Source organism: Globicephala melas, chromosome 1, assembly GCF_963455315.2.
Source record: "Globicephala melas chromosome 1, mGloMel1.2, whole genome shotgun sequence".
In the NCBI taxonomy this organism is placed as follows: domain Eukaryota; kingdom Metazoa; phylum Chordata; class Mammalia; order Artiodactyla; family Delphinidae; genus Globicephala; species Globicephala melas.
In genome coordinates, this window is record NC_083314.1 from 70,073,593 (window position 1) to 70,101,570 (window position 27,978).

At 36.6% G+C, this 27,978-nt stretch overlaps 1 protein-coding gene across 1 annotated transcript; it reads right to left on the bottom strand.

Annotated features, from left to right (window-relative positions):
• Nucleotides 1-1,490: 1,490 nt before the first annotated feature.
• On the bottom strand, nt 1,491-27,978 carry UHMK1 (U2AF homology motif kinase 1). The gene is made up of 8 exons (XM_030847443.2): nt 27,550-27,978; nt 25,930-26,222; nt 25,104-25,295; nt 23,108-23,202; nt 16,430-16,506; nt 16,181-16,279; nt 12,355-12,443; nt 1,491-8,630 (listed from the first exon to the last, which is right to left on the bottom strand). The coding sequence occupies exons 1-8, from the start codon at nt 27,815-27,817 to the stop codon at nt 8,484-8,486; spliced, it is 1,260 nt and encodes a 419-aa protein (XP_030703303.1). The 5' UTR covers nt 27,818-27,978; the 3' UTR covers nt 1,491-8,483.

A 27,978-nucleotide genomic window follows, 5' to 3' on the forward strand; every position in this document is an offset into this window, starting at 1 on the left:
TTGTAGGAGGAGCCAGATTGTGAAAAATCTTATATGCCAATCTGGGGGAATTAGATATTATTTTGAAGGCAAATGGGCAGGAAATAGGAAATAATGTGAAGAATTTTTGAAGCGGGGAGTAGCATGATCAGGTTTATTTTTAAGAATGAAAACTGTCAGCATTGTGAAGCAGAGGCTGGAGGGCATGAGACTAAAGATGAGGATCTTGTGAGAAGCTAGAGTAAGGAGGAGAGATCAAGGACTAAACTAAGTAGTATCAAAGGAAATGGAAAAGGGAAGATGGATCAGAGAGGAATTACTGGGTTGACTAGAAGGCAATCCAGCATAGTGGTGTTAAGAACATAATTTTAGAGCCAGACATCCATTTACCCACTATGTAACCATAGGAAGTAAGATCATCTAAATGTTCATTTTCCCAACCAAAAAATGAAGTGAATACCAGTACCTTGCTCACAGGTTTGTGATTAAGGATTTAGTGTGGGGGAAAAAATGATAATGAACAAAAAGCATTTAGCACAGTGCCTGGCACAAAATAAGTGCTCAATTAGTTACTATTTTTACTGCAACTATCAGGGAAAAGGAGGGATTGAGAACGACTCCCAAGTAGCTTTTCAATCCTCCAACTCAAGTCCTGTTTAGATCAGTGCTCCTCAAAGTACGGTCTCCAGACCAGCAGCAGCAGCATAATCTGAGAACTTTGGTAGAAGTGCAAATTCTCAGGCCCAGCAAGAACTACAGTTATAAACTTTAGAGGTGGGGGACCTGCAATCTGTATTTTAACAAGCCCTCCCAGGTGATACTGTTATATGGTGACTGTGAGAATTACTGATTTAAACATTCATTTTCTCAACTCTGAGCTCTTAAAACAGTCTCTTAGGGTATCCGTCTCAGCAGTCTCTTTCCCTTGAATTCATCATACAGAACAGCCATAGGCTTCCTAAAAAACATGCCACTACTAGAGAGACCAGTATATGATTACCACCTCTAAGTCACAGGAAATGTTGGGCAAGCTTATTTAACCTATTTGGGCCTCAGTTTTCATATGTAAAAGGGAACATTAAACATGACATAAACTATCTAAAATAGTACCATCATCTAGGAGATGCTCCACAACTGATGGCTGAACCTACTCTCACACTGTTGTCAGAAATCAAGTCACCTGATTAAAGTCATCCAACTTGATAAAAGAACCAAGATTAGAACACAAGTCTCCCAACTATGAATTCTGGTTCTTTTCCTGAGACAAGGCTGTTTCTAAATTATCAAGAACATTTATTCCAAAAAAAAATATATGTTTCAGTATTGTCAGTTTGAGGTACTATTTTCAAAGATGAAAAATCACATTCTTTAGAAATGAATGAATGAAGCTACATGGAAATTTTTCAATGGTAGCTCTCAGTAAAAATGAAATCGTAGACTAAGTATACTTACCTGTTACCTAAACTTGAATATTTATACTAAATACAGAAATATTTGAAATAAAAAAGCAATTCCTTTATTTTTAAGCTTTATTTTATCACCCTTATCAAACAAACACACATCAGAAAGCGTATCAACAGTGCATCTTATGGTAAGTCAGTTTACAACAAAACTGAACAAGGCAATTGTGTTTACAGATAACGTTTGCAGCAAAAAACTATATGCAGTACAATTAATTGAAACGCAGTGTCCATACTTTTTAGGTATATAGGAAAGTGGAAAATAAAAGTTCTTTGCTACTCAGCAAGAAAAAACAGGTTTAAAAGACTTGAAATCAGAAATATAGGGATTTGAGAAAAGAACTTCTTGGTACTGATACACATCTACATTTATAGTCCCACTTAAGTTATTAAAAAAAAAAATCACAAAATAGTAAGACATCACCAAGAACAGAGAACCATAGTGCCAAGAAATGCCAAGACCAATATGCTATTGAAACAACTGGTAGAAATGTTACAGACAACTCTGCACTATGTACTGTAATATTCTTGTAGTTCTGAGGTGAAGGTAAACCAACAGGAGAGAATACTCCTTATAACTGGCTTTGGTTTAAGTGATCGTTCACATTTTTTCTAACCATACCTTCTAATCAAAAACATAGCAATTACATGTTATTGAGGGAAAATAGTAGTAGGTTTTAATATTCACAACCAGCCACTCCAGTGCTGATATGGGAAGCCATAAACTGTTAAAAATCTATTAATCATAACTGGATTTCAAAGAGTGACCAAAAGATAACAAAGATGGAGCCCTTTGGGGGAAAAAAAAATCCCTTCTACCCCAGATTTGCCACTGTTAAGAGGATATAAAGGAATGTTAAATTACTGAAGATTTTTTTTTTCAAAAAAATTAAGAATGAAGGAGTTAAATCCTACTGGAAATAGATATGACAGCTTTACACTCTGCAAAGTAAATATTCTACAGAGATGCAGCTTAACTTTTTTTTTATTATAATAAACACTATTTACTTCATAAGGTGCTATATAACACTGCAGCTAGTGCATACTAATGCCACCCACTGTACCCACTGTACAAAGGTAAATAAGGAGATGGCTAATCCCGTTTCTTTCTGATTCTTGATTTGCATAAGTGTTGATGTATACCAAATACACAAAAGATGGAGTTTAACTTAAATATGTATTTTAAAATATCAGACCAAACTGAATATGGATATTTAGTCTGATCTCATACACTCTTAAAATAATTTTCTGGGGAAACAATGATGAGGAATGTGTAGAAACGGCAACATTTCTATGTTACAGGTACCAAACCTGGATTTTTAAAAATAAATATCATTTTTAGGTCATAAACTATATGAACAATTAATAACACCAATAAGGAAGCTATTTTCCTCCCCTCATCTCTCTATTTTTATCACTTACCTTTCTCTTCTTAACTCTTAAATTTGGCAGACTTCTGACAACTCATGCTAATAAAATAACACAGCTATAGATAATTCAAATAACTGAAAAGACTTCTGAGACCACAAATGCATGATTTTGGATGTGTGATTTAGAACACCTCACTACATTTGCTTTTACACACTCACTGTCCTGACATCATGAATACTATTAAGGAGAGAGCTTAGAAGGGGAAGGCAATTCCACCCTGGGATAGAAGTGACTATGAATAATTCTCTTGCTGACAATCAAGAGTTTATGATAACAAATAGCTCTGATGTTTACATACGGGTTTCCCAAAAAGGAACAAAAATTTTGACAATTCCAGTTTTGGGTTTTTTTTTCTTCAGAATGTGACTTATTTTCATTATACAAAGTAGTATAGCAAAAGAAGCTCTTCTCTGCACAACACAACAAGGATCAACGGTCATATAAGGCAAAATAAGACACAAAGCTTCTCTTTGCTTTTAAATTAAAATACCACAAAGCTAGGTCATAAAACATACATGACTTTCAAAAAGAAAATCAATTTTCTTTAGGATATTTTGACAGCTACTCAGGGATATAACACTCAGGCAATCATTTGATACATTTCCCATGAATTCCAGCATTTATGGTGTCACAAACATAACTGCCATGATTATGACAACTCTCTGAAAAGCACAAATAAAGCAAATAAAACATTAATCGTTCTAAACAGTATAAGGGACAACAAAAGTGCTGAGTTGTAGGAAAATGAATAAAAACTTCATATCAGGAGAACAAAGATTGTGTAAACTATACATCTGATATCCTGAAGATCACCTTCGTGACCACCTATAAAATAAACAATTTCCTAAATGCTCTCTGGTTTATAGATATTTCTTTTACAGCCCATTTCTCCTATAAAATTGCAGAAAAAACAGTTAAAATTGTTTACCTTCTTAAATACCCATAAGTACTTGTCAGTTGCATGTCACTGTGTAAATCTATTGGTCATTCACTGTGTGAATTTAAAAAGCAGTGAAAGACACTGGAGAAGGGGAGGTGGCTAAGATAACAAACATGATACACCCTGTGGTGTCAGGTAGAGAAGCAGTTAACCTAACACAAAACAAAATCTTTAAAATTTGGGGTACTTCAAAAACTAAAACATCCATGTTCCTCTATAACTAAGAAAATATAACTTACCCAAATATACCATAAGAGGCTCAGATGAATTCCATATCACAGAGATTCAACAGTCTTATATTCATTGAGAAAGACAGAAAATAATACTAACCTGAAAAGGCTAACATCTCAAAGTAAAGGTGATTTATTGAGCACCTTAAGAAGAAATGGAAATTCTTTTGAGCTAATTGTGACCAAAGGCTGGTCTGTATTGTGACCACACTTGACAAGAAATAAATAAATTTTATCAGAGCTAGAGTAATAAGATTTGAAGAAGGAAGCTAATATTAAAAATGTAACTAGATCCAAGGAAGAATTTGATTCTGCCAGATAACTCTGGCTTTCCATTATATGTAATATTGGGGGAAAAAAAATCAAATATGAATAGTTTTACACATATAAAAAAAGGCAAACCCAGGCAATTTTGGAGTTTTATATTAAGTGACTCAATCCAAAAGTTATTCCAAGGAAAAGGCAAAGGAGCAATAATTATCATCATTTGGGAAGCTTTCACCCAAATGAGTTTTAATATTTTCCAGGAAACACAAGGCACTTGCTTAAATCTTTGACTGTCTACACATCCACCAGACTAAAAGTCATGATGCAATCCCATCTCTACACTTACCTGAATAAAGCCACCTAGCACGTACCTTTGCATAAAAGTCCAGGTAAAACACGTGGTTACTGAGTGTCTCCCTCACTCCCTCACCCAGTAACTATGTTATTATACTTATCATCAGTTACTATGGTGCTGATTTTCATTAAACTATAAAAAATAAAATGTCATGCTGCCAAGTATAATAGTAGAAATTAGGTAAGATAGGCCTAATTTTATAAGGTCAGAATATAAGCCTAAAAAGATAATGATGCCAAAATGCCAGTTACCTGCATTTGAGAAATAACTCAAGTGAGCCATAAAACAGCATCTGAGTATTGTAACTCTGACTATAATTTATTCCATAAAGGTAACTGATTCCCTTACCAGGGTGAAAGCCCAGTGTACTAAGACAGAAACAAACCTTATGCTCATAGTTTCTTCAACTTCCTTTACATGGCAGCACTCTTTCTGGCAGCATTCCTTATAATAAATTTGTTCAAAGGTTAAAATATAAGTACAAGCAATATGAATCTAGAAGGCAAGTTAAATAAGAATTGAGAGATTTTTTAAAAAGGTTAATTTAACATAGCTCAGCCCTCTTTATTTAGCAGCTGGAATACCAAAAAGAAGGCAATACTTGTCTCAATGAAAACAGGGAGAAGGATGAGTAAAACTATATTATGGTTTTGTTCTAAAAGAAGCCTAGTATTGGCTCAAGGAATAGCAGAGAGGGAATTTTTCTCTGAAGAGTTTCTATACTGATGGCCACAAAACAAGGAAGACATTCAGTAATAATAAATGCAATCTCTTATTGTAAGAGGCTCATTTTGTTACTCCTTTAAAATGCAGCAAATAGTTTCTTTTAGCAGTGCTATCTTTCACTGAGGTGTCCAACTCTACTTATTCTTCTCTAAATACAGCATTAAAGTTTTGAAAGTAGCCAACTAGCGACCTCCTCCAAATATGTTTCCAAAGAACCAAAGATTTCCTATAGAATTATCAATTTACATGCCTTTTCTGGGACAAAAATGTACCATGAAAATACCATGGAATAAGGAAGAAACTGGAAGGCAAGAGGGAAGGAAGCACAGACATTAATTTAGGGAAAGAAAAACTACCTGAGATAAAATTTTCCCAAAATGGTAGGGGTTAAGTGACATGAACCCTCACATGTTTACCCTACCTCTCAAAAAGAAAATTTCTGTCTTTAAAACTTCAAGGAATCAAAACCTCTGTGTATATATTTCATCCTAAAGGATCATGAAAATTGCATCATTCAATATTTGGTTCAGGTTTAAAAAAGATAACAAGATTAAACTTCTTATAATATCAGAAGAGGGAGGGAGAATCTGCAAATGTCATCTTTGGTAGTAATGGGCTAAGAGCTATAAAATAACAATTTAAATCAAAGGAGGCACCTCCATTCAATTTTGTGGCTTAAATATAAAATATTTAATTCGATGCATGGTTACTTAGGCTTATCAATTATTCCCTCAGCTCCCTTAAAATCTAGTTAGCATCTTCTGTAATAAAATTCTACAGTGTTAAACACTACATATATGCATGAATACATCAGCAATAAGAAGACGATCAAAGAATGCTGTGAAATTCAGCATCAAGATGTTAGCAGCATACTGCAACATTAAGCTTAGAAGCCTACCTGCAGTTTATTTGTAAGGTTTTCCTTTTTGGTGGTAGTTGGGGGAGGGAGAATGAGAAAGGTATATGTGCTAACCTAGAATACTTGCCCTTAAAATGAATTCATTTGCATTCTGTGTTCATCAGTATGTATGGAAAGACCTGGTGTTTTTCATCACCATGGAAGCTGCTACCATCCAAACGTTTATGTTTTAGGAAAGCTTTGGTCTCCACAATACTCTCTTGAATTTTTATTTGAAACCAAACCAGCTAATCAACCTCTGAAAAGGCCAAAATGAAAAATAATAGCTCTTCCTTCTAAGGGCACATATTAGAAGCTTACTCTACAGTTCTCCCTTGGGCGTCACGCCACAGATCTTTTGGCAATTCATTATACCAAATTTGGCTTCATAACAAATATTAAGGAGAGTCCTGAATAATTAGGTGACTGTGAATAACTAAAATATCAAATGGTAATTGTCTGAATAGGGTAAAATAATTCATCCTCTAAGACGTAAATTCTTAATTGGGCTCTCAATAACCTGCATGGCACACACAAGGGAAGACTATATGAGGAGGCTTCCAGCAGGGAAAGATATAAAAGCTTTTTCCTTAGGAAAATAAATAAATAAATAAATTTTTCATTTAGTTAAGAAAACAAAAAATTCATAACCTGTATACCTTTCTTTTTTTGTATAATCAGTGCTTTATAAAGGTTTCCTAAGATTTAAACCTTTGAAGACAATCTACTGTAAAGTGGGAGGAATCCATAATTATAATTCCTGAAACCATGTAGTCAACCTGTGCCCGTGAACTCACGAATACTAGTTTCCTCTACTGGGGGACACATTAGATTGCTATGAATCTTTTTAAGAATTCTTCGTAAGTTTTTCTTCTTTTCTATTTCTACCTTATTATAGCTACACCTTTCTTAACTTCCTTGTAATCAGAAGTCAGATCACCTGACCACCTAGGATGCTTTCCTCTAACGTCTCTTCAGCTAAGGATAGAGGTAAAGAATGGGGGAAGAGGAAAAGAAGGAGTGGGAGGGAGATGAGAGAGAGAAAGAAAGAAACAAATAATCCTTGACTATGCACCCTTTGCCTATTTTTTTTCCTTTTCCCTTCGCTGAACAACTAATTCTTTCTTTCTGACCCAAGTCAATTTTTCATCATAGTAGACAGAACTCTATCTTGAGAAATTTTACAGTGATCCTAGAAGATTCAGTACAAAACAGATGAGCTAATGCAGGGTCTAAAGCAGACTGAAAAAAGGGGCAATTTATGTGTACCAAAACTTTTACAAGAGTTTTCTCACTTTAAGAGAGTTTCAATGTAACCCAGTTTAGACTTGTGTGTTCTGGGCCTCTCAGGAATGAACTATTTTCTCATTTCACTCTATCAGACAGACCGACTCCCAAAAAACTTGTATCCTAAATCTTACAGATATTAAACAGGTAGGGAAGAGATGGGCATAGACTGTATTAATTCACAAGATTCACACTATAAAGAAAGCTACTCAAATTTTCTCTAATCTTTCACACCTGCACACTCACTCGAGCATACATACCGGACATAAAAATTGTGCAAGATCAAGCATTAGCTTCCTATTTTAAAAGCCTTAATTAAAAAAAAAATGTAGATAGGCTCACTGCAGTTTCTTTAAAGGAATATTCAGTACTACAGTACTCCTTTAAAAAAATTCGTAACTCAGTGTTAAGAACACAGTAGGGAATTGCTGCTTAACAATTACTTAACATTACTGAGAGCATCCAGTGCCAACTACAGATATCAATAAGGAAGACCCCTCTGACAACATAAGGGAATAATCTGTAAGTGATGTCACCAACTCTAACAAATTTGTTCATAATATTCACTACAACATGATATTATTCATCCTTGCTTCATGATCACATGAAAGAGTTAATATATTTTTAGGTTACGTACTGGAGAGCAGCACTTGCCCTACTGCACAAAAACAGGTTGCCCACATGGATGCTCTAAAACCCCTCAATGTATAGCTGAGAGGTCTTGTCCTACTCAGTGCCAAATGTCTGCAATGCAGTCACTGCTTGAGCAATGGCTGCACGTCGGTAGCATGGAATAAATATACAAAGTATTCCCTTAAAATGATAAGGGGGTACTTCTGCATTCAGATGTAGAATACAATAACCCAGGAAACAGAAGAGGAGAAACAGGAAATAGTCCTTAGGTTACTGATTAAAGCAAAGTTTGATACAGATATCCCCTCTTGTAGGCACTCAGTGGGTAAAATGTAGCCACAACAAACTTCCCATCAAACATCCTTCCAGTCAGTAATTTCTGAGCAGCTTTGGAATCACCAGCATTTGCATACTCAACAAAGACCTGTAAGAGGACAGAGAAAACAAAGTAACTTCATTTTTATCAACATTGTTTTAGAACAGTGCTTCTCCAACTTTAATGTGTGTGTGTATATATATGTGTGTCTGTGTATATATATATACACACACACACATATATATATATACATACATATATATATACACACACACATATATATACATACACATATATATATATATATGAATCACTTGGGGACCTTGTTACAATGCAGATTCTACTTCAGTAGATCTAAGGTGGGGCCTGAGTCTCTGCATTTCTAAACAGACTTCCAGGTGATGCCAATGCTGCTGGTCCAGGGACCACATTTTTGAACAGCAAAGTTTAGAATACTTCCTTAGAACTCATTTCAATTCTGAAAAATTCCATCAAAACATACATCCTTTTGTCAGTTTCATAAAAGAGTGCTGAATAGTGCTAGACATCTGCTGAAGACAGGGCTGAACAGCCCAGAGAACAATGACATTTTGACAGTGTCTCAAAGAAGATTTGCAGAAGCCACAACTATAGCAAGGAAGAGGTTTAAAACTAGGTAATTTCCTTTCCCATAGGTAAACGAAATAGCATAATAATTTATTAGTTCTTTCTGATGATCTAAAGCAAAAGTTACAGGGAGGCGACATGACTTGAAATGACTTGTCCTCAGTTACCCGTAAATACGTGAGCCAGGAAAAGAACTGCCTTCCCTCCTCAGTTGTATGCCTCATTTGTTACATCGATATTCTCAGGGCTTCACCGGTGGCGCAGTGGTTGAGAGTTCGCCTGCCAATGCAGGGGACGCGGGTTTGTGCCCCGGTCCAGGAAGATCCCACATGCCGCAGAGCGGCTGGGCCCATGAGCCATGGCCGCTGAGCCTGCGCATTGTGCTCCACAACGGGAGAGGTCACAACGGTGAGAGGCCCGCGTACGGCAAAAAAAAAAAAAAATATATATATATATATATGAATATATATATATATATATATATATATATTCTTCAAACTGAGGTGCGAGCATCCTAGGACACTCAGAGACTTTCAAAGTGGAAGCAAGAATAGACAGTTTTAAGGACATCAACTTCCAAATTCTTAACTTTCATTTGTACCTTTTCCTAAAACTGGATCTACCTAGAAGTTCAGGCAGGTTATTCCTTTTCATTTCCCCTTTCATAGGAGCCCTTTTCCCAGCTGACGAAGCAAAGTTATTACCAAATGGCATAAAAACCTTCAGGGCATAAAAAGAAGCAATTTCAAATACAGTACTTTTTTTAATGGACTGTTTCTTCATTGATAAACAAAGCTCCATGCCCTGCCTATGACTGGTCACTCCCTGTCTCATGCAAATATTTCTGTTAAGGATGATGTGTGACATTAGACCTAGGATATTTTGGCCTGTGATGGGATTTTCTGAATTCATATTTATTGTAAAATGGACAGGTAGAACTGATTTTGTCTCTTCCATTCTATGACATTTTAAGCTATGCATTACTCTTGAACACAAAGTAGAGACCATCCAGCGCTAAAAATTGATGCTCATCTTTTCACCTTAGATATACTTAATATTTTATATCTCCTTTTCTTACCAAAAAAAATGTGCTTAGCTGTAGTTTCTAGCAATACATACTTTTTCACTAAATACAAAAGGAAGATTACATGATGTCCAGTGAGAAAAATGAAGCTCTTTCTGACTTTTTAAAATTGATTCATAATTACTCCAAAATCCATACACCAAAGTTCAATAAATGAGTAGACATGCAATTATAGAAGGAATACCAAGCTTTCTATCAGATTCCTTGCTTCATAGATAACCTATAATTTTACACATTATATAATTCTGAACTAAATAAAGAGGAAACATATTTTATAACTTACTATGTAATTAAATAATTATATTAGAGTTCTATCATTTTAATCTTGACCACTTTTATAATTGTAAGATGCATCCCATAGTCTACTTTCCAGTATTTTTTTAATATTCCTTAAAAAAAATAACATGTTAATTTGAACTGAAATAGTCAAACTGGCTTTACCAACTAGGCAACAGACATTTTCAATAACCCAAGGAAGTTAAATCTGTGATTCTAAGAGTTTATCAAAAGTTGCTTTCACTCTCCAGTGAATATCAGTAGAAGCTTCTTATTTCTTTTGGTGATAAAGCAAATGTCTTCTTGCTCATAAAGACTTATTTTTTTCATATCATCTTAAAGATGGATACTTCTCCCCTGAAAATACTCCCACTGTTTCTCTATGCTGTGTTTCCCATTCTATTTTGACCACTCAGATTAATATCGAGTCAGATCACATTAGTCCTCAATTCAAAATCTTCCAATACCTTCCCTTCTCATTCAGAGTAAAAGCCAATGTTATCTCAAAGGCCTACAAGGCTCACTCTACTTGATTTGTCCCTTACACTCCCATACTTCCTTGATCTAATCTCCCACTACTCCCCATTTTTCTCACTCTGCATAGCCACACTGACCTCCTCAAACCTACCAGGAATACTCAGGGCCTTGGAACTTGCTGTTCTCTTTGCTGAAATTCTCTTCCTTACCTCCTTCAAATTTTGACTCAAGTGTAATCCACTAGTACTTCCTCACCTGCCTATTTAAAACTGCAATCCACCCCTCCACAGCACTCTTTAAATCTCTTCTCCAATCTCTTTTTCCCCATAGCACTTTTCACTATATATTCTTTTATGTTTTGATCACTGTTGTATCCCAGTGCCTAGAAAATAACAGATGCTCAATAAATACTGGTTGAATAAATAAGCAGCAATGATGTATTCAGTATGTTCCTGACACTGAATGAGGTAAGTGCCGTTATTACTAGACTGGCAATAACTTTTCACTAAGACTAGAGTGAGATTTCTTTTGTTTTTTTTTTTCAGTTGCCAAGAATTTTCATAATATTGAACCATGAAAAACAAAATCTACAACCAGAAGTGATTTCACCCACCAGGGGACATTTGGCACTGTCTAGAGACATTTTTGATGTCACAACTGAGGAGGAGGGTGGAGGGAGGGCATCTAGTGAGTAGAGGCCAGGAATGCTGCTAAACATCCTATAATGTACATGACAGCTCCCCCAACAAAGAATTATCCAGCTCAATGTTAGTGGTGTTGAGGTTGAGAAACACTTAGAGTAAAAAATATTCTGTTTTCTGAAAAATAAAAAAAAACTACAGATAAAAGAAAGATTTAATTTAGGATACAGAGTTTTCTTTAGAAACTGTGATCATAGTTTTAGCCTATACATTTTATAGATGTAAAAACTATGGTTCATCACAAAACTAGTCAAGTTGAAACTGGAACTCAGCTTTCAGGATTCTCAGTCCAGTGTATTTTCGTTGTTTAAATTATCACTGATAATTCTATTACAATCAGAATCTAACCTAAATGGTTTCCTAACTATACTTAATTAGAACAAAATTGGGCCAAATATTTCTGTAGCTGACCCTGACCTAAATTAGCGTATGATTCAGCTGGCCTGTATATAATGGCTTAAAAGTAGGTTAATATTTTAAAAAAACAAATTTTAACAGATAAAAAAGTACATGCATATTATAGAACTTTTGGAAAAAGTGAAAAGTACAAGAAAATAAAAACAGCCATAATGCAAAATTCATAATCCCTAGCAACATTCTGTGTACATCTTTCTACAAAATTAAAACATTTTGTACAGGATTTTAATAACCTCTGAATCATTCTGGAATTATGAAAATATTCACTTACTTGTCCTCTGCCAGGATTTTCTTTTGGAACAAGCAGAGATACCACTGGACCATATTTTTGACACTCCTCTTTTACATCTTCTACAACATCTGGTTATTAATAAACACAACAGTAATCAGATGTAATTAATGAGCATTCATTATTTTCATATTTTAAATTAAAGAATTCAGGAATCCATATCTAAGTAATGAGGTCATTTTATATAACTTCTAAAATTAAGCTTAAGTTAAGAACAATAGAAATTCAATGCATTTAATAATTCTTTTTATATTTTAATTCTTTTTGAATAGTTAATACATTCAAGTGACTCGAAATCCAAAAAAATAGTCTCCTTCCCACTTTCCAAAATGTCATTCTGTTCCTCTCCCTGAAGACAATAAACATTATCAGTTTCTTCTGTATCCTTCCATAAATCTTATAAGCTTATACAAGCAAACATGATCATATATGCTTTAAGTAAAAAGTTCCAATCTTGCTTTTTTAAAATTAACATTACATTTTTAGATCTTTCAATATCATTACATGAAATTTTCTCATTTGTTTTTATGGCTGTGTAGTATTTCACTCTATACATGGTTGATAAACTCTCTAATGTGTCCTACTGCTGAATAATTAAACTATTCCCAAGCTTTTTGCCATTATAAACAATATTGCAATAGATAAACTTGTACATATCTCATTTCACTTGTGTATTTCTAAATTAACTTTCTAGAAATGGAATTGCTAGGTCAAAATTGATATGAATTTGTAATTGTTAGAGTTACCAATTTGCCTTTCATAAAGGTTCACCAACTTAAACTCTCTCCAGGGATGTATGAGAATATGTTTTCCTGTACCTCACTCACAGGAGGGTTTTCATATATTTTCTTCACTGTCAATGTAATAGGTAACAAAGATATCATAGTATGGTATTAACATTTCAATAAATGAGAATGAAATATGTGTGTGAGATATATTGTACATCCTTTCATATAAATTGTCTATTTGTATCCTCTACCCATTATCTACTGGCTTGATTTATAGGGGTTCTTTCTGTGATAGGAGCTGTAAATATTTTGTCTTTGGTGGTTTATGCAAGGTAAAATTTGTTGAATTAAAATTTTACCTCTTCGGAGTTTTGTGCCAGACTAGTAAAAGGCCTTCCCCACTCCAAGAATATAAATATTTTTAATCTCCCATGATTTTTTAGTTCAACTTTTTTTCCTTTATTCTCTCCTTCCTGCCTGCCCTTCTTCCATCCTTCCTTCCTTTTCTCCTTTCTTTTTCTTTTTTCCCTGTTTTACTCCCTCCCTTCTTTGTTTTGCTTTAAACTCTAACCTGTACATGATTTGCAATTTATTTTGGTCTAAAGTGGAAGGTCTGAATCTAACTTCTTCCCCACCACCATCAAGATTACAAGACAGCTGTCCTAACACTTATGATTTCTAGCAAGGCAAACTTACCTAAAACTAGTGTTATTTGAAGATGACCTTGCTAATTAGAACTAACAAGGCATTTAATGGTACTATATCGTCTGTTGCACTTTAGTTCACATAAGACTCTTAAACAGTAAGATTTAAGAGCAACATTTAAACATTTCAATGCTCAATGTATTTAGAAGTAGAAAAAAGGTGTTGCATAGCAATATACACAGAAAAGAGTAAGTACAGTCTACCCTAACGTTTATTCAAGGAAGTCCAAGCTTGACTTTTACAGCAATAAAAATTATTAGGAGGAGACAGAATTAAGTACAGTAGGTAGACAGACTTAAAAGACTTAAGTAGTGGGGCTTCCCTGGTGGCGCAGTGGTAGAGAGTTCGCCTGCCGATTCAGGGGACACGGGTTCGTGCCCCAGTCCAGGAGGATCCCACATGCCACGGAGCGGCTGGGCCCGTGAGCCATGGCCGCTGAGCCTGCGCGTTCGGAGCCTGTGCTCCGCAACGGGAGAGGCCACAACAGTGAGAGGCCCGCATACCGCAAAAAAAAAAAAGGACTTAAGTAGTAATTTGAATTAGATGTCGAAATTATTTAGAACTACTTTACCATAAGGACCTGATTAAAACAATGCTGAGGGCAAGACTATTCTTTCAGATAAAAAGGCATCCTAAAAAGTAGAGACTGGAGATTCCTACAACTGTCACAGATTCAAAGAAATTATGTTTGTTTCATTTGTCAGATAACTATATAGAGCTGATTTACCCTTACAAGAGATAGTATGGTAAAATTAGCTTTATCTGTAATGGTTTAATTTTCCACAAAGAAAATGTTTAATACTAAGCAATTAATATTTTTATGTTTGGTCCTGCTTTTTTTTTTTTTTTTTGCGGTACACGGGCCTCTCACTGTTGTGGCCTCTCTCGTTGCGGAGCACAGGCTCCGGACGCGGAGGCTCAGTAGTTGTGGCTCACGGGCCTAGCCGCTCCGCGGCATGTGGGATCTTCCCGGACCGGGGCATGAACCCATGTCCCCTGCATCGGCAGGCGGACTCTCAGCCACTGCGCCACCAGGGAAGCCCCTGGTCCTGATTTTTAGTCCATTCATCACTCTGCTTCCAGAATGCTCTTATTAAACACAAGTTTGACTATATCACTCTCCTAGTTTAAATGTTAATGGCTCTTTATTACATTTAACAAAGAACAAATATTTATTGAGTACTTATCAGAAGCCAGGGACTATTCTACCCCTGATGCAAAGTTCTCTTGTGTAGTTTATATTCCAATATTACTATCTGTGGGATTAAAGTCCAAATTCTTAAACACAGCAAACAAGTCCATTAGATATCTGTATTCTGGCTACCTCTTTAGCTTTAACTGACTGTTCCCCAATAAATATCCTAAGATACAGCCATACCAAACAATTTGCTGTTCTCTGAACATGACACACTTTCTCTCATCTCTATGTCTTTCAGCTACTTTTAGCTCAACCTCAACTTTTAGTCAAGCAATTCTAATTACTAACAGAGCTCAGATATTACCTCTGTAGAGATGCCCATTCATGCATCACTCAGATTGTGTTAAATACCCCTCCTCTCCGCCTCAGTACATTACCCTACCTTCAGATTTATCAAAACTATAATTGTTTATATAACTGTCTCCCCTATCACACTAAAGTCAGGAAATAATTCCACAGTGGCAAGTATATACTCAGTAAATATGTCTTGAGTGAATGAATTATTAAAAGCAAAACAAGAGAGCTAAAAGGAGAAGTGAAAGATTAGGGCAGGACTAGAATAGACAGGGAGAAAGAAGTTGCTGGGAAAGATAGCCTTCTTTATTAATTTTGTAAAGACCTATGAGATGTAAGAGTTGAAACGACCTTAGGAACTGTTTTAGTGTACTCAAACCGCTATAACAAAATGCCACAGACTGAGTGGCTTAAACAACAGACATTTATTTCTCATAGTTCTGAAGCCTGGAATTCCAACATCAAAGTACAGGCAGATTTGTTGCCTGGTGTAGACAGCTGCCTTCTTGCTGTATACTCACATGGCAGAGACAGAAAAGAAAAAAAGAGAGGAAGGAGAGAGACACCTCTCCTGTCTCTTCTTTTTTAAAGGGCATTAATTCCATCATGAGGACCCCACGTTTAAGACCTAATCTAACCCTATTACCTCCTAAAGTCTCCAACTCTAAATACTATCACATTGGGGATTAGGGCTTTGACATACGAATTTGGTGGGGGACATATTCAATCTATAGCAGGAATCAAAAGTGAGAGTACTTTAGAGATCATATAGTTCAATACCCTCACTATATAAATTTGTAAAATATGAGAATCTTACGAATTGGTATGACTATTCCACACAGTTAGGAAAGACACATTAAAATATAATTTAGGAAACGCTGACCTTCATATTCTTCTTCATTCTCAAGATAATCATCATCCAGCACATTCAGCAGTCTTAGCACTGGAGTAGGAAGCATCACCAAATCTTCAATATGAGGGGCTGTTAAATTCATTATAACATGGTTAAATGTAAACTCTCCCAAATAAATTGACGACTACCAGGCAAAGGAGCTTGGGAATACAAATTAGTTCTGATGTCTCATTTGATTGTGAAATAACCAAGAAAAAAATAAAGATGTATACAACTTACCAAAAGGAATGCTAAAGAATGGGCTGCACAATGCCATTTCAGCAGGAATTCTTCTGCTTGGATCATCATGAAGCATGCTAAAACACAAAAACAGGTATCTTTACAATTTTGTCAAATCTTTTGAAAATGCAACCATTAAAGAAAATAAAAACGTCTAAATGTTCACCACAGCATTAATCATATTAGCATGACTTACTGAATCATTCATCTACAAAAAAAAATGCTATTTACGAGTAAATAGTTCAATAAATTATTATATATACCTAAGACATAATATATTTTAATTTAAAATCTTTTTGATTAATAAATACAACATGGGAAAGTGATCCACACTCTGTAACACTAAGTGAAAAACAGCTAGACATAGATTTAGGGTAATCCAATTAAAAAAAAACAAAAAGAGGTGCGATGACTTTTGAGCCTTGTCAAATCCCCCTAATAATAAAGCAACTTGATAGCAAAATCAAAAATCTATGGACAACATCTCTAACAAAAGTAGGTAACCCCACTAGACTCCAAAATACAAGAGGCTAGGGAGAAACCATCAATAGCAGTAGGACTTGCACCACATTGGCATGTATGTAGAAGGAAGCAGACAAAAATAACAGTTAATGTGATGAACCAGAGAAAAAAATAATCCCAAAGAACCAACAGGTATTCACTGGAAAGCACAGTTAGCCAATTTGAGAAAAGCAGCTGAAACTACCAGGGGTTATACATTCTAATTCCAAGTGAATGCAAGGGGTCCTCTGTAAGACCTGAGGGGGCTGAAGTAATCTAGACACTAGAACCTCTCAAAACCAACCAGCTGAAGCTCCCTTCCAGGGCAGAGTCCTGCAAAGAAAAGAAAACTTGGGAAGAGAATCCACATTGATGGGGTAAATAAATTGAGAGAGAAAGAGACAAAGACACCAGGAAAAAAGCAGGGAAGGGGAAGAGCCATGAGATCTCAGGAGAAGAAAAAAAACACTTTTTCAAAAAAAATTACACAAAACAACAGAGGAAGGAGCCCTGTGTAGTTAGAAAAGCTACACCTTGTTCTGTAAGTTTAGGAAAATGTATTTCATATAAAAATGAACCACATAAAAAGTATTATAACAAAGTTACTACGCAAGAAAAGAGAACTGCAAAATAACTGCCCTCAGACAACGAATGCATGCAAGAAAGACATGACCACAACACAGGTGAACACTATAACCTACCATTTCAAATGAGCTAAAGGCATTTTTTACAAAGATACAAGATATGAAAGAGTAACATAAATCAAATTAGAAAATTTCAAACATCAGATAACAGAACTCAGGAGAAACAAAAGGAAAAAATAATTTCATAAAATAAGCTTAAGCTAGAAGAGACATAAGGATGAATAAACACAAGAGATAATGTCTTAAAGACAAACAAGGCAGAAAGGAGAAAAAATTTTTAAATAAAAAAAGATTCAAGAAAAAGTGATAATACTGAATAGAGTCAAAGAAAATCTAATATATATAATGGGAGTGCCTGAAGGAAAAAAACAAAGCGAGGGAACAAATACTAAGAACTAACTTAAGAATACTTTCATAAAACAAACAAAAAGATCTGAAACTACATATTTCCTGAGAATACAGACCCTAGAAAAATCAAAATCTATTATTCTGGTAAAATCACTAGACTTTTAAGAAAACGATGACATCCTCAGGGCATCTAGGCCAAAAGACCAAGTGACTTTTTTTTTTTTTTTTTGCAGTACACAGGCCTCTCACTGTTGTGGCCTCTCCCGTTGCGGAGCACAGTCTCCGGACGCGCAGGCTCAGCAGCCATGGCTCACAGGCCCAGCCGCTCCGCGGCATGTGGGATCTTCCCGGACCAGGGCACGAACCCGCGTCCCCTGCATCGGCAGGCGGACTCTCAACCACTGTGCCACCAGGGAAGCCCGGCAGGCAGATTCTTAACCACTGCACCACCAGGGAAGCCCCAAGTGACTTTTAATACAAAGACAGAGTGTCATCAACACGCTGTTTTCAACAGCAACACTATATGCTAGAAGAAAACAGAGTACAGTTGACCATTGAACAACTCCAGGGTTAGGGGCATGCCCCCTCCCCACAGTGTAAAATCCATATAACTTATAGCTGGCCCTCCATATTCACAGTTCCTCTGTATCCATGGTACTGCAGCCGCAGATTCAACCAACTGCAGATCATGTAGTAACATACTATTTACTACTGTAAAACATCCATGTATAAATGGACTCTTGCAGTTCAAACCCATGTTGTTCAAGGGTCAACTGTAATTTAAGACACTCAAGAAAAGTGTCTGCTAAGGATTTTTATACCCAGGTAAACAGACTTTCAAGTATAATAAGCACAGTTTAACTATTATTAATATGCAAGGGACTTCCCTGGTGGCACAGAGGCTAAGAATCTGCCTGCCAATGCAGGAGACACGTGTTCGATCCCTGGTCCGGGAAGATCCCACATGCCGCAGAGCAACTAAGCCCATGCACCACAACTACTGAAGCCCACACGCCTAGAGCCTGTGCTCCGCAACAACTGAAGCCACCGCAATGAGTAGTCCCCGCTCTCCGCAACTAGAGAAAGACCACGTGCAGCAACGAAGACCCAATGTAGCCAAAAATAAATAAATAAAACAAATAAATTAAAAAATAAATAAAACAGTATTTAAAAGAAAAATGTTAGGGCTTCCCTAGTGGCGCAGTGGTTGAGGATCCGCCTGCCAATGCAGGGGACACGGGTTTGCGCCCCAGTCTGGGAGGATCCCACGTGCCGTGGAGTGGCTGGGCCCATGAGCCATGGCTGCTGAGCCTGCACGTCCAGAGCCTGTGCTCCGCAACGGGAGAGGCCACGGTGGTGAGAGGCCCGTGTACCGAAAAAAAAAGAAAACAAAATGTTAAAAGAAAAAAACATGTAAGAACTCAAAGAATATTAATCCTATGATCAAGAGAACAAGCTTCAGTAAACTAAAATGACTAGAGAGACATCAACACAAGGATCAGTGATGAACATTAAATATCTAGTTACACATAGAACTGAGATTAAATGAGAGTGCTTGAAAACAGAGTGCATAGCATGTAATAGCTATATAATTTGACAATGCAGATATAACTTTTTCAAATGAGGGAAGAATGGGAAAAGCATATGCAAAAACAACTGCTTTCAGTAATCTTACTATACCACTATTATTGAGACTGTTTTAGTGTAATGTGGAATGAAGCAAATGAGTAATTATGAAATATTCTAATCTGGCATTCTCTTTGTCCTTAAGAACCAGAATTCTTGACATAAAAGAAAAGAGAAAGAGATGTAAAACAGAAGAAGTAAAAACACTGTGGTTCTGAATTTAAATTGGAAACATCGGTATGAACTCTGTCCACTTAATAGGCCTTGAAACAATGACCGCTCCAGTAGCAGTGAGTATTCCTAATACCCAGATTGTGGTTTTTAAAATACCATTTCCTACTAAAAGAAACCAGGCTTCTTGGAGAAATGCTACTTCCAGGTCTGGGGCAGGAAATGTGTACTTTGAACTAGGAACATCTTACCACACCAGATAAAAATGAAACTATTACAGATAATAAGGTCTGCCAAAACCAACTTGCAGAGGCTCACATTCCTCAAAGATGGGATAATTTCAGCTTCAATTAGGATAAGAACTGCAATGGATTGAAATATACCAAATATATTTAAATTCACTAGTTAATAATGATACTTTGACCTTTCAAAAAGGGGATGGTCTGCTTTGGAAGATGACAGGGAATCAATTCATTATGAAAACAAGTCAAGAGAATCAAGCATTTATTTCGTCTTAACTAAATGAAGAGAAAATGACATAATAAGAACATCACCACTCTACAACCCTTAACAAAGTCATGGATCTAGGCACTAAGTATTAACAGTTCTTAACACATAAAATGGAGATGACCACATTATGTGCTGACATAAAAAAACAGAATACCATCTACAGTCTGGGAAAAAAAAACCTTCTAGATACAAATATACAACTACCAATTTACAGAAAATAGGGAAATATGCTAGACTATACTACAATAACACAATCTGTAAAATTCAGACTGTGGACAACTATACTGAGTCAACAACCCAGGCTGTTCAACAAATAAACAAAGGAACAGGGAGAGTAGGAGATGGAAAGGGACCTTTTAGAGTAAATGAAACTTAAAAGGGATTTGTTTTTTTTTAATAGAAGGGCAACACTAAACCACAGTGTTTAGGAATGCACACTTAGGTAATAAAACTATAACGAAAACAAGGAAGTAATAACCATGAAAGTCAGGGTAGCGGTTACTTTTAGGGAGGAAGAAGGGGCTTGAGATTGGGATAGGGTACGTAGAGGACTTCAGGAGTAGCTGGTAAAGTTCTACTTCTCAACCTGAATGTAGTGGATACAAGAGTATTCCTAAGCATTCACTAAGCTACACATTTGTTTTCAGTATCTATGTTTCAGTCTACAAAAAAAAAAAAAGAAAGTTCAAATAATTTGCATGCATACACAACAAAATATGAAGAAAAATACTGAAAAGAAATACACCAAAGTGGTAACAGTAGAAAATGAGCTTATAATTTTTATTTTTCTTGTCACAATTTTCTATAGCTTCCAAATCTAGTATTACGTGTAGAAAAGAGGGAAAAAAAAGTATTATTAAAAACAAAATAAAACCAAACCCCTCAAGCTTAAATAACAAGGTCAATTAGACTTTTAAGTCTATCCCAGAATCCATTACATAATTTGACTTCTATCCTAAAATCCGTTATATAATTTTACACTGCCTCTTTTCAATATAAAATGCAACATTTAATATCTAGTATCAATCAGACACTGACAGCTATTTAAAACTACTGTAATTTGTAAGACACACACACACACAAATAAGTGCAAGCAAAACTGGTGAAGCTGACAATGGCACTATGCATCTTTGGGACTGGAGAACTGGCTACAATTTCCAGAGAGTTCATGCAGCAGTGCAGCCTGGGTCTTTGGATAGTGAGTCAGGAATATTTGCTTGTGCTTTTGATCAGTCTGAAAGTCGGTTATTAACAGCTGAAGTTGATAAAACCATTAAAGTGTACAGAGAGGATGATAGAGCTACAGAAGAAACTCATCCAGTCAGCTGGAAGCCAGAAAGTATCAAGAGAAAGAGATTTTAATGTGGCGTTGTCTTCATGGTGGTTCCAGTTTTGTTTTTTGTTTCTTTTTTAGCTTGGTGTTGATGAGAATATCCAGTCATTTGTGCTCTGGCTAGGAATATAAAGCAAAAACTCACATGCTTGAATCATTGCTTTTTCATATTTTACAATGAACTGTCCTCTCCCCATGTTTTTATTTCTAAAATAAACAGTTTGAGATCCTAGGAGGTAAGATGCAGATATCAAGCATATGTGGGTTTGTTGAATATAACTATCCTAAAGATAGAATGATTTATCACTTTTATTAAAACACTTTTTTTTTTTTTAACTTACAGAACTGCTTACTGTAGTAGGACATGTTTTGAGGGGAGCAGTCTTTTTTTTTAATCCTTTAAAAACTGGTATCTGTGACTGATAATTTGGGATTAAATGATTTGAAGCGTTAAAAAACAAAACAAAACAAAACAAAAAACTGGTGAGATGTGAGTTCCATGGACTGTAATGTCAATTTCCTGATTTCGATATTGTACTAGTTTCATAAGATGTTACCACTAGGGTAAAACACTACATCTGTATACTTTAAGCAAAAAGCTCCATGACTGCCTGACTCATTTCATTATATACACATGTGTAACTTAATTATCTCTGATCAAAAACCGCAGTGTCATTTCCTTAGACACCAAGATTTATAAAACAATCAATCATGCCAGATAAAAACAGACACCTTCACTTACAATAACTGACGCTAATCAGAACACCCTGCAGAGCAACACCTGGCCCAGGAGTCACGTGGACCAGCTTTCTCAAATACGTTTGACAACGACTATCATAAGGGCATGACTAACTTGCCACCAAATCTGAATGGCCGTAGGTTTACTCTGAGAAACAGACATTCCTGGGTAGAAGGATGGACTAATGAGCAGTTTTAATGAAGCTTTAAAAGCCAGTCTGGAGAAAATTTAAGAATAGGGTTACACATCCTTTTAATTAAACCATTTGTCAGAAATCATGTTTTGTCAATTCAAAGAAAGTCTATTTTATGTCACTACATTTTTAAAGACAGGAATTATTTTTATTTTAAAAAACAATTTAAAAATTAAATAAAAAACACTGTATCTGTCCCCAGAGTTTTCAATGGTAATTATTTAAAGTATAATATATAATTACTTTACTTGAAACTTTTATTTGGTAGTCCAAAGTAAACTTAGTCTTTAGTTAATAAACACCTATTCTCTATCATACATAGAACTGTCAGAGCTACGAAAGGCCCAAGGTACAGTGATCCATCATCTATCTTCCACTGAATAACTGCTAGGAAGAGCCTAATACCTGGTACTCACCAGGAAAAAAGAACACTCCTTTGAAAATAAATTTAGTAAAACAACTTGATTGCTTTCTTATTAGAAGCTAGACTGTACAGAATATCTAAAGAGTTTTGATTCTAAGGACGGAAAAGTTCTACATGATTAAGCAAACCAGAAATAATAATATAAATCCATTCAGAAAAAAAAGCCAGCTTAAAGTACATGTAACATACCTTTTGATAAGGTCTCTTAGGTGATAGGCTGGAATTGCGGCATTCACCACTGCTTTACTGGCAAATATGTGATCAATAATAGCAGAACTGTTTGCCTAAAAAGACGGAGAAAAGTCTTCCTTTGGTTATTCAATTCAGTCTGTATTTACTAAGTACTGGACACATAGCACTGAACGGTTTGGTAAATTAAATGCAACAGAAAACACTCTCTTCTGAGAGCTTACAATCTTAATGAAGGAGATTGGTACATTATTATAAAATTCTCGAGAAGAGGAACATCTTTTCTCCATTCTCAGTACCTGACACTCTATGAAGACTTACCAGATGAATGAATAAAGAAACAAATACCAAAGCAACCACACAGAAATGTAGTTTAATGCAAAATGAGAAAGTAAATGTGTGCTAGGTGAGTCAGTGTCTTCATGATGAGTCTTCAACTGGTTTTCAGACAGAAATAAAATAAACTATCAAAGAGAAACCAGGACAGTATTTAAAAATTTCATCTGTCACATTATTCATACCTTAAATCCTTGTGGAACATAACATTTTCTCCCTGAGTACTGTGGAAGTGAGTACATGAGTAAAAAGACCCGATATCATCATCATCACCTAATACCACAGGCCACACTCTATGCTAGGAACTAGGTATCATCTCTTTTTTAACCTCAACACTGTTATCCTCATTTTACAGAAAGTAAACCATAGCTTAGTAAACCTAAATAAATAACTTAGAGGTGGGGGAAGATATAAACCCTAGAGGTTTAACTTCAGAGCCTATGTTCATATTCGGCAATTTTGCCTCTATAGAAAGTGATAAAATACAGAATAATGATGCTTATATCTAGGATACAAATAATGGGGAATGCTTTAGTACACATCATGCCTCTAAATTTCACCAAAAAAATGCCCAAATGTGATCTAGTTCTGATTGGCGCTAGCTCAAGAAGAAATAGTCCAAAGAGCTCAAAGTTAGTCAAAGCTAAATGTAGAAAATTGATCCGTTTATCTATATTAGCACTAGAGAAAGAACGGACTGTTTGGGGTACTAATGATAAAGAATGATACTGGTTTTACTCACATGGCAGTACTTTTTTTGCCAAAAGTAAACATTAGGTACACCCACTAGGCTATTAAAGTATTTATTCCAAGAACTGCTTCACCAGGTATAGATGACTAGGGGTTTAAAAGAAATAAAACTCTGTATGGTATAATGGCCACACACTATACATTAGATGCTCAAAAAAATACTTGTTTAATATCAAAACCAATAATAATTCCTAAACATTGTACTGTTTATCAAACCTCTAACCTAAAGGATACTGATATCATCACAACATTAAAGCCCCAATATGTTGGAAAACATAATGTAGTTAATTCCTAACTCATGAATATGTGAAAGGTTAATTCCTATGTCAGAGGTTTGGAACTTAGAACCCATGTTCCCAAAGAAACAATGTTATTAGCAGCACCTTCTCAGGATAGTTCACATATAGAATACAAATAAACACGAAGCAGAGTGGAACTGTGGACAGAACACTGAACTTCTGAGTAGGAGGGACAGAATTGGGGGCCCAGGTCTAGAACACCCAGTTGTACTATCTGGAGCTAGTGGCTCTACATATCTGTGCCTCCAAGTTTTCATTTGTAAAAGAATAACCAATATCCATTCTAACAATCCTCATAGAATAGTACTATATTAGTAATATTTTAGAATATAATACTACCTTACTAAACAAATCACTGTTGCTTCTTTGGGGAAATGCATTCATTCAAGCACTTACGACACACCAGGCCTCAGCTAAAAACAGTGAGCATGCAATGCTCACTAGCACATCTGTAGCTATGGGAGTGAGGAATGGCATTGAAGGTAACATGAATACAGTAAGAGGAATATGGAGGAGATGAAGCAATCAGTGTCTTCAAAGAGAATCACTATAAACTGAGTACACTTACATTGGGATTAAGGGCCCCAAAGCAAAACAGTGGTAGAGTTTACCTTCCATTCCTGAGATCTGACTGTATGTTTCAGTTTCATTCCTGAGAACATTTCCAGTAAAATGATTCCTAGGCTCCACAGATCAACAGCTGAGGTACATTCTGTATCACTCTGCAGGCCAGCCTGGGCCAAGCAATTCTGCAGTTCTGCTTCCGGAGCCCGATACCCGTCTGTCTGAATGTACTTTACATCCTAAAGAAGATGAGTAAATATTGTAACCAATCAAAAACTGCCCACTTTCCATCCAACCAGTGTATTTACCTCTCTGAAAGTGCAATGAGCCACTGCCAAACCGAATGTCAAAATTTTGAGTCCCTGGCTACCACAATGCTTTGGTTCATTAACTGGGTACTTCTCAAAGGCAAGCTGTACACTTTCCATACAACTGCTCATTTCTTTAGATATTCTCTTGCCTGTCAGACACTGCTGATAAGTAAGGACACGCTGCAAAGAGCTGATAAACCATGGAGAATGGAGCATTTGCCAGAACTGTCACATGAGTTCTGCCATTAGACAGAGTCCCAACATTGAAGACACTAGTAACAGTAATTCAGCAATTAACCAAATGCTCAAAGAAAAAAAAGCCTTCTATGTAGGTAAAGTACTTTTAATAATTCCACAGCCCTCTTGTACTAGCTCCCCCTACCTGACCCAAACATATACCCCTTTTTAATGATTATGGCAATGAAATTCTTATTTGCTTCATCCCCAGGCACTTCAGTATTTTACATAGAAATATCTCTTAAGTCTCTACTAAATCACCTCTGTTATTTAAAAATATTTTGTTTAGACCATTGAGGGGGTGGGGAGAGAAAGTATGTCTTACCTGATTGCCTTCTTTGAAGCTAAGTCCAAAGTCAATGAGTTTAAAACATTCATTCTCGGCACTCCACAATATATTACGTGGTTTGAGGTCTGCATGGACATAACCCTCATGATGAAGAAAAGCAAGGGCCTCTAGAACATCTCTGGCACAATGCTGTATCATCCACATGGAACAACCCTGGTGACTGGAATATAAAAGCAATTCCGAAACACTGACATCCAGGAGTTCAAGCAACAGACAGCGTGATGGCACATTTGGAGAGAAGTGGATTGTAAAGACTCCATATAAAGTCACTAGAAAAAGAAAAGAATTACAATACTTTAAAAACCAGACTCCAAGTAAGTGACCATTAAAGTAGATACAAATTTGGGGTAGTCTAGATAAGGATAACTTTGATGAGCAAGCAAGCCACTGTAATTTAGTTTTCCCATGAGTAAGATTTTTGGGCAACTGGGTTACTTTATTTTAATAAAATGGGACGACCTTCAACAGCGGATTACTATTCAAAGATATTAAACATGGCACAATAATTCAAATTGTGTTTCCCAAGCACTCAGGGATGGGTGAATAGGCACTTAGGGTGCCAAGCAAAAATGATCAAAAGAAAAATCCAAATACTAAGTACTCTTACGGCAAATGTCACAACATGCAAAATCAAAACTGAAGACTGTTTCTTGATCCAAAATAGCACTCTATAATCTAAATATTAAAAGGAGAGATTGAGACTTTCAAGATGACACTTTAACCTAATCTTGTAAAGATTCAACAACTCCTTAGGTCTGCAAAAAATTTCCATCTTAAATACCCGGGTTATATACACCATTTAGCAACCCTTAAAAAATTAAAAAAAAAAAAACTAAAAAAGCAACACTAGTGTTAAGAAATTCTTCTCCAAATGGTAATATTTAAAAGGTCACCTTCAAATTAAATATGGATCATGCTTGCCAGGAAATAAGACATTTCTTTATTAACCAAAGCCGTTACTAATTATAAGCTCTCTGTTGGTATAGTAACAATGAAAACTGTTTTCATACATCAATCATCAGTAACCATCACATATTTTACATTCCGAATATCTGAATCATGAAACATGGTCTTACCTGGGTAAAAGTATAAAGTGCTTATGTATAATTTTCACACTTCCATAAGGACTACTATGTAAAATTTGGGAGTCATTTCTCCCAAATCCATACTAAATATGTATCAAGTAACACCTATACGGGTTATTAGCATTGACGTCACAAGTACTAGAAATATTTCCCATTTTTCACTGGTGTGCAAAGATTAAACATTTCCGTACAAGACATGACAATCTAGTAAAGATATGCCTCTTTTCACTAGAGAAGATAATTCTCTGTGCTAATAGGTGCGGCATTCTCCAACGAGAACTGAATCAGAACAGAATTTATTGAGCATCTACTACGGCCAAAGCAGACCACCAACTCCACCGTATTGCAGAGTGAAAGGGGGACGGGAAAGGGCCCTGGACCGGGTGATAAGGACAGGGCCAGACCCACTTGTCCAGCCTGAAAGACGGAAGACGGAACGCCAGGCTGCAAGAGGGGGTGCATGCCTGGACTGGGACCTGAGCAAGACGAGAAGGGAGACAGCGGCTATTACCGATGTTCCTGTGACCCTGCAACTGCTCCAGCGCCGCCCTCTCTTTGCGGAAACCGTACTCGGCGGCCGAGGCCGCAGCCCCGGTGGTGCCCGGCGGTAAGAACTGCTTCAGAGCGCCGGGGGGCGAGCCGGGTGTGCCGCAGCAGCGCACACGATACACCGAGGCCGAGGAGCCGCTACCCAGGCGGCTCTGTACCTGCCACAGCCGCCCGAAGGCTTCCAGAAACCGCGGCGGCTCCGCGCCCCACGCGCAGCCGGATCCCGCCATCGGTGCGGACTGAGGGCGCTGACACGGAGTTGACGCGACGCCCAGGGCAGGCCGGCAGGGCCCGCGGTCACATCCCCGCCCGCCGGACCAGCGGCTCCGCAGGGAGGGGCCTGCAGCCGCCTCACCGACTGCCGGGATCTCGGGCCGCCATGACACCGGAA